Raw genomic sequence first — 10,898 nt, forward strand, 5'->3', positions numbered from 1 at the left:
GAAACTAGAGCTAGATATAATATCAGAGTTATTTAAAATCTCATAACTAGATGACATCTAGGAAAGAGAAGAGCATGTCAACAACATTCAGAGAGATGGAGGAAAAGGATCCAACAAAAGAGACAAAGCAGGAGGGACTAGTAGAAGGAGGAGGAAAAACCAGGAGAGAACAGTGTCCTGGAAGCAAAGTACAAGTTTTACCCTCTAAGGCAATCAAATTATCACAAGAGTTTAACATAAATCAGCTACTCCTCTCAATGGAATGAAAGTTCCAAAAAAGCAAAAAGCAAAACAAAACAAAACCCTTTCTGCTTATAAAACCAAGTAAATCCCAATAATTTGCTCTCCAATACTTAACCTTGCTGCAAAGGCATTTACAATAAGAAAGATAGCCAAACTAACAGATTCTAAGACTTCCAATTGACCAAGTCACCCCAAAGGATTCTCAAAGGTACCTGTAAACAATTCCCCAAAAAATCTTTTAGAATTTCATAAACCTGGCAAAGTTATATCCTTACCTTCTATTTTACTACAGTAACAAAAAAGCAAAAATTGCCCCAACAAAAACAAAAACCTCAGAAGTATGCAATATAGACTAAAATACTATCATATTAGGTTTAACTTTACATAATTGATTATTGTGTCAGTCTGTTAAAATGATTTTGTATTTTCTACAAATGCTACCGATTATAAGGAAAATATGGGGTTTGTGGTAATTTCTATTAAAAATAAGACATCAAGCCCTTGGACAGGAACATAAATCCCTAATTTAACATTGTTTCTTTGACAAAACTAAACTTTTATATTTTCTTATAGCCTCTTTCCCAAAAATAGATCCAATGCAATGTGTTACAACCACCCACAAACTAAAAAAAACTAATATTTTCCCTCAGCCTAGGTAAAAAAATAAGGCTCAGAGGATTTCAGAAAGTATTTCTGGGTCCTATGAAACGAACTAACCCACGGGTTCACAAGTACTACCTATAAAGTATTTTTCTTAAATTTATTGTGCATACCACTGCCACACTAATCTTTAAAACACTGCTTTTAGTCAGAAACTTCCCTATGCAATTCTTAAATTATCAAGTTCACACTCTTATGTCTACCCTTTAAGGTTCTCATCTTACACGTCCTACCCAATTTCTTTTACCCCCAAAATGAACAGCCACACTACCATCAGCCTATTACAGTCTTCTCTTCACCTCCATGCTACTTCTGCTTCCTTACCTGTGGCCAGGTAACTCATCCCACAAGGATACTCTTTCTCTTCCAACAATCCAAACACCTTTATATATTTACTCCAGCTCAATTCCTATTTACGCCTTGAAGAGTTCCTTCCCTACATGACCTCCCCTGATTTTTTCGCTCTTAAACCCCTACAAGGGTTAAAAATTCAAATCTCAACACAGAACAATATACTAGTCATTTTTGTCATTTATTGTTTTATAATAACTTTTTTAAGTTTCACTCTTCTCCACACTTAAATTGAAACCAAGGGTATCATCTGTCATACACTTCTCTTGCTTTCCAACTGTGGTCAACAGAATAATGTTGAGCACCACAGATACAGAGTAAGTCAAAACATTTGCTAGTTGGGGCCATGGCCAAATCCCCTGCAGGGGATCTTGAAAAATCAAGCCTTGATCCATATATCCAAAACCAAAAAGCCAGTACAAAAGGCAGTACTACCACCCCACACTCCAAAAATAAAGAACAAGCATTCCCAATTTTGGAAAATTCAAAATTTTAATAAAAACCAAATATGAACCTTATGCAATTCTGGCACTGGAACTAAACAAATTTTATTACATTTAGCCTCTTCTTTTTAACCTCATTTGATTTGGTTTTCACGAGACCATGTGTTTTATGGGGGATTAATAGATGAACTACATTAATGAGTATTGATTTTTTTCTTTAAAGCGCTATAAACTCTTTCATTTTGTGTCAGGCTGGCAAAGTGGAAAAGTAGGAAGATAAAGCATATCAAGATCCTTGAAAGCAACTAAGGCGAACTTTGCAAAAGTAAGTTTGAAAACTACCTGCAACATTATGAGATGAATAGTTTTACTTTTTTAAAGTCAATTTTAACATTCGATCTTCAAGGGGATGCCAGCTCTTTAAACTATGATAAAATTAGCCAATTAATCATATTAGAATTGTTTTGAAGATGATCAAGTAGTGGTACTTTAAAATTTTATGAAATATTTTAGATTCTCTTATGCAAAATCTCTCTTCAGAATAGAATATATCTCACTTCTGACAATAAAGTAATATTTGATTTCTATGCCCCAAAGAAAAGGTAACAGAATGTTATAGTATTTTTTTTTATACCAGTCTCAAAAGAACCACAGGATTAGGTTTAAAAATTGCAAAGCTAGAGGGGTGCCTGGGTGGCTCAGTAGTTTAAAGTGTCTGACTCTTGATTTCAGCTCAGGTCATAGATCTCAGGGTCTTGGATCAAGCCCCACCTCCGACTCTGTGCTCAGCATGGAGCCTGCTTGTCCCTCTCCCTCTGCTCCGCCCCCCACTCATTCTCTCTCTCTCTCTAAAATAAATAAAATCTTTAAAAAAAATTTTAAAGCTAGAATAGTCATTAAATACCATCTTACTGTAGTCCCTTCATCTCATTTTTATACCTAAGTAACTGAAGCAATGAAATTTAAGTCTTGTCAAGGTATTAAACCAGTATTCTAACCAGAGATTTTTCCACTCTATTATGGTGTCTTTTAAAATTCTACAAACACCAGGAAAATTATCACCTAAAGTATCTAAAAAATTTTACATTAGCATTTCAAATTAAATATATTTATAAATTTACACATTAAATATATTTACACACACTTAACAAATACCTCTGGGATCAAATTAAGCAAATGGATCCAAGGAATCGTTCACTTTAAAAAAATATATATATTACCGATTTATTCATTTTAGAAAGAGAGCACAAGTGGGGGGTGGGGGGGGCAAAGGGAGAGGGAGAGCAAGAATCCCAAGCAGACTCCCTGCTCAGCGCAGGGAGTCCTGATTTCCTGAGATGAAATCAAGAGTTGGACGCTCAATCCACTGAGCTACGCAGGCGGCCTGGAGTCATTCACTTTTTTGATTCATTATATCTTTAGTAAGCAAAGATGTATATATATGATAAAGTTAACTACATCATTATTACTATTTTATATATATTTTATTACTATTTTTGTATTTCAATTCCAAGGAAAGAAAATAGCATCAGAAAAGTTAGCACACATTTTTAAAATATCATATATATATAAGCTTTTAAACTATACACCACTCAACTCCTGAGCACACCAGGGACTCAATATTTTACACTAATTATACACACACAGTCAATAAATGATCCTCACTTAAAGACATTTTCATTTCAAAAGTTAAACGCCAGGTTGGTTTGACTAGAGAATTCAGACTACAAAATACTTAAATGTAAACCCATTACTCTTTAAGCATCTGCCTCTACCTCTACCACTCTAATGAGAGTGGTAATCTTGGTGTGGAGTTGATCAACCCCTGTTCCAATCATTTATTGCTACATAATAACCACTCCAATAAATTAGTGGCTTAAAAATAAGAATGATGATTACTTTGTTCACAAATCTGCTATTTGGGCAGGGCTCAGCAGGGAAATCTCATCTCTGTTCCATGTCATATCTGCTGAAGCAGTTCATCCTGGGGCTAGAAGACCTACTTTCAAGCTAACAAGTTATGTTGACTATAGGCTGGGAGTTCAGTCAGCGGAAAGCCTGGATTCTCCCAATTGGCTATGTAGCACAGTTGCTGGGCTCTAAGAGGGGGAATCAAAAGAAGGTCAAGCATATCACCTTTTATGACCTAACCTTGGAAATCACATAAGCAACACTTCTGATACAGTTATAAGCCTGCCTAGATTCAAGAAGGGAGCATGGGCCCTATCTCTCTATGGGAGGAGTGTCAACATCACATTATAGGATAGCAGATCTGTAGCCATCCTGAAAAACACACCCTTCCACAGCGCCTTTTTGTAATTCTCTCCTCCTGTCATCTCCTACCTCTATGATTATTTCCTGTTAGGCTCCTTTGAAGGCTTTTTCTCCCTGACCAATTCTCAATCTAGTCCTCTTCTCAATCCCCTTACCAATATTAATTTTAAAAAGCTATTACTCTTCTATGGCATTCTTCCATGTAGTTTAAATTTATCAACTCATATAATCTTTGAAATAACCCTCTAAGGTACTGTTACTATCCCCATTTTATAGATAAGAAAAGAGGTACGAGAAGATTAGGTAACTTGTCAAAGATCACAAAATAGTAAGGGACAAAGCTGAGAGATGTCATCCATTCCTAGGTCTAAACTGCCACCCATAATGGATAACAATTCCCATGATAATTTGTATCTCTAGTTGGGGTCTTTTTCTGAGTTACTAATTCATATTTCTCACTGCCTTCTGGACTTCTTCACCAGGATGTCTTACTAAAAATTTAAAATATAGTTTTTTAAAAATGAATACATTATTCCTTCCCCCTGAAAGGGTCCTTCCTATTTTCTCCATCACAGTTAATGAATTACCTACTTTCTCAACTTCAAAAATTTGGAATTAACTCCTCAGTAACCAAATTCTTTTGATTCTTCTTCAAAATGTCTTACCAAATTTCTTGTCTTCTCTGTCCCCACTGAGTTAGGTCAGAATTTCACCTGCCTAGATTAATCAATCAACAGACAATTCTGGACTACCTACTAAATGACAAGAACTATGCCAGGTAGGGTACACCCTCTATATTCCCAACTATCAATCTCTTCCCCATCGAAAACCATTCTTCACAGTAACGTTAAAATTATCTGCCTCTCCACTCCTCCCTCAAAAAGTCACGTCAGCTCCCATAAGCATAGCCTTAAAGCCCCCTCGAAGATTCCCCCAAACTGCCTCTGTGGGCTCTATGAACCACCACTCCACATGCCTAAAACATGCATACACAGACCCTATCTCTTCTCAGTATTTCCCGAATACACCTCATCTTAAAAATTAGTCACTTCTGGGGCACCTGGGTGGCTCAGTTGGTTAAGCGACTGCCTTCGGCTCAGGTCATGATCCTGGAGTCCCAGGATCGAGTCCCGCATCAGGCTCCCCACTCAGCGGGGAGTCTGCTTCTCCCTCTGACCCTTCCCCCTCTCATGCTCTCTCTCTCTCTCATTCTCTCTCTCTCAAATAAATAAATAAAATCTTAAAAAAAAAAAATTAGTTACTTCTGTCTCTGCCTTGGAATGCCCTTCTCCTGCTTGAAAAGTTTCTACTCATCTATCAATATCCAATTTATATGTCATTACTTTACGAAACCTTTCCTAATTACCCCAGGAAGTGATTCTGTACTCGTACTACACTGTATTATCTGTTAACATATGTCTCCCTATGATACCATAATATAATAAGAAATGTATATTTTATTTTAAGAAATATATATTTTAGTCTTTGTACTCAGCTCCTAAGACCTTTGTTTTTTCCTAAGTGATAAATGTGCTAGGCACATCTTTTGTTCTAATATTTGGTCTTTGACCCTGGTTCCTGACACAGAACTCCTAAAGCCCTTGTAATTTCCTAAGTGATGTGGTTGATAGGAACATCTTTTTTTTTTTTTTTTTTTTAAGATTTTATTTATTTATTTGACAGAGAGAGACAGAGCGAGAGAGGGAACACAGGCAGGGGGAGTGGGAGAGGGAGAAGCAGGCTTTCCGCCAAGCAGGGAGCCCGATGTGGGGCTCGATCCCAGGACCCTGGGATCATGACCTGGGCCGAAGGCAGACGCTTAACGACGGAGCCAACCAGGCACCCCTGATAGGAACATCTTATGTGGAGCTCCTAAATCTTGTAATTTCCTGGGTGACAGAAGTGTCTTTTATTCTACTGAAGCAACAGGGCTCCTGGATGGGGCTGGTCACCAGAAAGATCAAGCATGATTAGAAGTCCCTCTACTCCTGAGTTAACTAAGTTAATAACTGATTATTCCTATGTGATGAAGCCTCCATAAAAATCCCTAAAGTATGGGGTCCAGAGAGCTTCCAGGTTGCTGAATACATCAAGGTGCTGGAAGGGTAGTATACCCAGGGAGGGCTTGAAAGTACTACACTCTTTCCCCCATACCTTGCCCTAGGCATCTCTTCCATCTGGTTGTTCCTGAGTCATATCCCTTTATAATAAACCAGTAATCTAGTTAGTAAATTGTTTTCCTGAGTTCTGTTAGCTGTTCGAGCAAATTATCAAACCTGAGGAGGGGGTCATGAGAACTCTTATTTTTAGCTAGTCTGTCAGAAGCACAGGTGACAACCTGGACTGCAACTAGTATCTGAAGTGGGGGCATACTTGTGGTACTGAGCCCTCAACTTGTGGGATCTGATGCTAACTCCAGGTAGACAGCGTAAGAATTGAAATGAATTGTAGAACATCCAGTCAGTGTCTGCTGGAAAACTGAACTGAAATGTTGTAGGTAAAATCCCCACACATCTGGTGTCAGAAATGAAGTACTGAGACTAGTCGTAGTGCTGAGAGAAAGAGTTTTTTTCCTTTCACTCCGCCAACTAGGTGTTTAACTTAAACTGTCTTTTAACTCCAGTACTTGAGATGACTTCTGCCCTAGTACTCAATAAATGTTTGCTCAATGAACACATTTTCTCAAATGCACGATAATTAATTAATTGGTAGCCAGGTTCCACACACAATTATCTAACAGCTAATATGGCTAAAGCAAGCAGCATTTCAGCAAATAGAAGGTAAAGGGGGTGGTCCACATTTATATATCTCATGTTCATTACTATATATTTAGCTAGTTAATTGAACGAGAGATCTTTTTTCAGTAACTCTGTTTAAATACTTTTGTAACTTAGTTTGAAAATCCAAGAAACATAAATGTATTTGTGTGCAAAAATGTGTTCTTGGCTATTTAAATTCTAATCTGGAGGTCAAACAACCATTGTTACCATAGTCAAATTACCTGACCTCAAATACAATTATCAAGGCACCTCCATTTACAGGAAAGAAAACACTTAAGTTCCTAATCCTGGCATTTAGGACCTCCACAATTAAACTCCAATTTACCTCACATGCCATTCCTCTTCTTCATGCATGCTATACTCCAGCCAAACTGGAACTCTTCCCTTGCCTCAAGGATCTACACTTACCTCCCTTTATGTCTTGGATTTTATTGTCTGCTTTATTAGAAAGTCCCTCCATCCAGTTGCACAAACTCAAATCTAACAGATCCTTAATATATCATTCAAATACCACTTCCTATTCCTTTCCCACTTCTAGACGTAATCTTCCCATTCTCTCAACTCCTATAGCACTTTATCTTTGACACCATTTATAACTTTATTTCAAGTGTACACAGTTATACATCTCTATTCTCTTCCCACATTAATAATAAGGGCAGGTTCTATATGTAACTCAACATTGTCCAAAGTACGTTTGGAATTCACAAAATTAACAAGCAGTAGAAAATATAACAGTCTCATGGTCAACTAGTTTGGGAAATAAACTTCTCAGAACCTTTAATATACTAAGGTATGTTGTAACTCTCTAACAAAACAAAGTATGCCCATTTCCAAAACTTACTTGGCCTCTAAACCATTTTGGGTTTTCTGCAGCTCATTTCATAGTATTACTATTTCTATGGCATGCCTTTGAGACATGCAGCCTCATTAATCTTGGCACCTTATCTTGAACTTAATAGGTATTCAACAAATATTTGTTGAATGAATGGGTAATTGACCCTGGTTAACAAAGAACTCTACCATAAAGGCAGCCTGCCCAAAAAGAAGACTCCAAGAATGACAGGAGAGAAAAATAGCAAGTGAGAGAGGAGTACAATGTCCTCAGTAGTGCAGTAAGAGAAGAGAGGAATACTTGTGACAACAGAGGAATTTACTACCCCAGCCACTTTTTATATGCAGGGAACTAATCTAAACCACGTAGGAATGCCTGTTTACAACGTCCATCCTGAGGTAATCATTTAGAATCACTGGAGATAGAATCTTTCAGAAAATTTGTCAACAAGGGTTGAAACTATGAAGGTATTCTTGTCAATTTCCAGGATATATACTATTAAAGTAACTGAATCATCTATTACTAAAGCATTTCTGCCAACTGAAGAAATATCCTGGAGTTTGATTTTGTTGTATGAGGGTGTTTATGTTATAAAAGGAAGTCTCATAGGATCAACAATAAGATTTTAAAAGAAGTAGAGTTAACACTTACGAAATTTCATGGATTCAAAGCATAATTTTGTATTGATTTATCCTCTTTTTCAATGTGGAAATGAAAGCAGAATTCAACTTAATCGTGCATTAAGACCAGGATGTATAAAAACAAAATATCCTGACTACATCCTGACCTCTGTTTCCTACAGTTCTCCAGCTGTGACTAAGAAAGGGAAGAGAAAAAGACACTCCCTGATATGTCCTACAATCTAGATCCTATGGTAGTAGCAACAGGAAACGGCAGTGATGACTGAGGTTTGTTTTTTGTTTGCCTCCTCACTCTAAAGTAAAGACAAACTTCACTTAGGGATGAAAACTTATCCAAGAATAGAGTCCACTGGGGGCTGAAAAGATAAATACATTTCTTAATTGTAACTATTAACATTTAATTATAACTTTCAACGTAACAGGCTTTTAATTTTGATGAAGCAACAAGAGAAGGTGACATGAATTAAGATCTATAAGCATGTTTAAGGTTGCCCTACGAACCCTCTGGCCACAGGACTGGTCTGTCTCTGTCATCACTGATCAGTTAAGTGAATATTACTAGCTATACATAACAAGTCACTCAGCTAAACTAAACCCTAATTTGGTTCAACTACTTTACTAAATAGCATGACCCTAGAAAGCAAATATATATTTACTTCTAAAAAAATAAATATATAGATATAGATATAGATATATATACATGTATATATATCTACCTTCTCTCCCCTTTACCCTGGGGGGAAGGGGGGCAGAAATCAAATATATTTTCAATTAAGTTAGGTGGACTCATGTGGTCAAACATTTAAAGAAAAATAGACATAATATGGTCTTAGATACAACTGGGAATGTCAAGCAGGATTCATTAAATCACAGGTTAATGCCTTATGAACCATGTAAGAAAATAGTAAGTTTTCTATTAATAGTTGGCTGGTCATGTATTCATTTAGCAAATTAAAGATCTCAACTTCATAAAGTTTTCTACCTTTATAAGATGTGAAAGATAAAACAAGGAACGAGAGAACTATTTAGTATCTTGCCCAGAAACACGCAGTAAAAGCTTTCAACAATCTCCCTGCTCCTGCATCAATCAATAAACAGACGGCACAATTTTGGAATTAGAGAAGTTAATGCAATATACCTCCCAACACTTATATCTGAGAACATACAATTAATATTTCCAAATTCTTTCTTGTAATTATAATCCTTCACTCACAAATTACTATTTGATTATTAGTTATTGTAACAATGGTGTATGTTATTCCTCTCAACAAAAAGCATTATCTATCCAAGAGCTGACAGGAACCCCAACTATAGTAACAGTAACAAATGAAAAGTTCCCAATTGTTGTAAAAACTGTGGCATTCAAATTTTAAGCCAAAAAAACTGCTGACTCTTAAGCAGAAAAAGAATCCAATCTTCACTCGCGGAGAAATTCTCTAATGTCAACTGCAGTCTTCTCAATTATTACTTACACTTTTGCTATTCAATTTGAAACACAAGCACACACAAAAAGGGTCTTTGCTTCCTTTTTCTTTACATCTGTTTTCATTTTTTTCACAAAAAGAGATCCTTCATAGGTTTCATTGTTTGGTGGTCCAATTAGAATTTTCCTATTCTATTTATCTCAAACATCACAGCTTCTTCTTACACTGAATTTCACTAAATTAAATTTTAAGTTTTAGAGAGTGAAAATGCTCCAGGAAACACGTTTGAATGCTCACTGTCTCAGGAGCTAAGGATTCTCTAGCTTGCCTTTACGTGGTTTTAAAATACATTTAAATTCCTTGAGACCCGAACGTAAATGTTAATTTCTAGTTTCGCCTCCCCCTTCAGTCTCAAGGGCTAAGTAGGCCTTTTATTGTCCTAAAAAAACACTTCAGCCTTTTCGAATGTAAAGGAAAACTGGCCACTTGTAACGTTTACTAACGGAATAATTTTAATTACTCAACCGCAAGAAGCCCCCAGTCGTCCCAATCTCAGGTGGTCCCCTTAGAATATTACTCGAGGATCCAAGCGAGAAGACGGGGCTCGCCCAACCTGAGGCTGCTCGCTCCTCTCTCCGCGCCCTGAGTCAGCCTTTCCCACTTCTCATCCAGAGTACATCTTCCAACCCCTAAACCTCCGAAGCTCCTCTCCAGCCCTGCGGACAAAACCAACCCTCCTCCTTTCGGACTCCAGGTTCCCTTCCCTGCTCACCTCCCCACCCGCATCCCCAAGCCACCCCTCCCCCATTTCACGCTCCGCCCGCGCCGCCACCGGAGCCGCCACCCCACCCCTCGCCTTTCGCACCTTTCCTCCCCGGGCTGCGTCCGCTCCTCCGCCCGCCCACCTCGCTGCCCGCACCCCGGGCCTGCCACTCCCCGAAGAGCCGCCGGGACTCACCTCGAAGAGCTCGGCCGTCGTAGCCATCCCGGCCGGCTGAGAGGCTCGCCTCGCACTGGAAGCCGTCTCCTCTTCACATGCTGCGCCTCAGCGGCGCCGCGCACAGGTCCCCGCTCGGCTCGCCAGCTCTGGCTCCGGGCCGCCGCGGGATCCCCCACTCCCCACAGAGCCCAAGCGGGGCGGGAGGGCGGCCATGAAGCGAAGCCGCAGACGCCTGTCAGCTGCCTCCCGGCGCCGCCCGCGCCGCTCCCATTGTCACCGCCTCGTACGCCGGAAGTGGAGCTGCGCGCGC

At 38.7% G+C, this 10,898-nt stretch overlaps 1 protein-coding gene across 4 annotated transcripts in view; it reads right to left on the bottom strand.

The window, feature by feature from the left end:
* EXOC5 (exocyst complex component 5) overlaps nt 1-10,873 on the bottom strand; it is a 60,948-nt gene extending 50,075 nt beyond the window's left edge. For all 4 annotated transcript variants that reach the window (XR_013440708.1, XR_013440707.1, XM_078053755.1 and 1 more), the window contains exon 1: nt 10,607-10,873. Coding sequence is in view for 2 of the 4 variants with exons in the window: in XM_078053755.1 (XP_077909881.1) it covers nt 10,607-10,633 (27 nt within the window). In the remaining 2 variants the exon portion in view is untranslated. The remainder of the gene's footprint in view (nt 1-10,606) is intronic.
* Between the last annotated feature and the right edge of the window lie 25 nt (nt 10,874-10,898).

This window comes from Halichoerus grypus, chromosome 8 (genome assembly GCF_964656455.1).
Source record: "Halichoerus grypus chromosome 8, mHalGry1.hap1.1, whole genome shotgun sequence".
NCBI lineage: Eukaryota > Metazoa > Chordata > Mammalia > Carnivora > Phocidae > Halichoerus > Halichoerus grypus.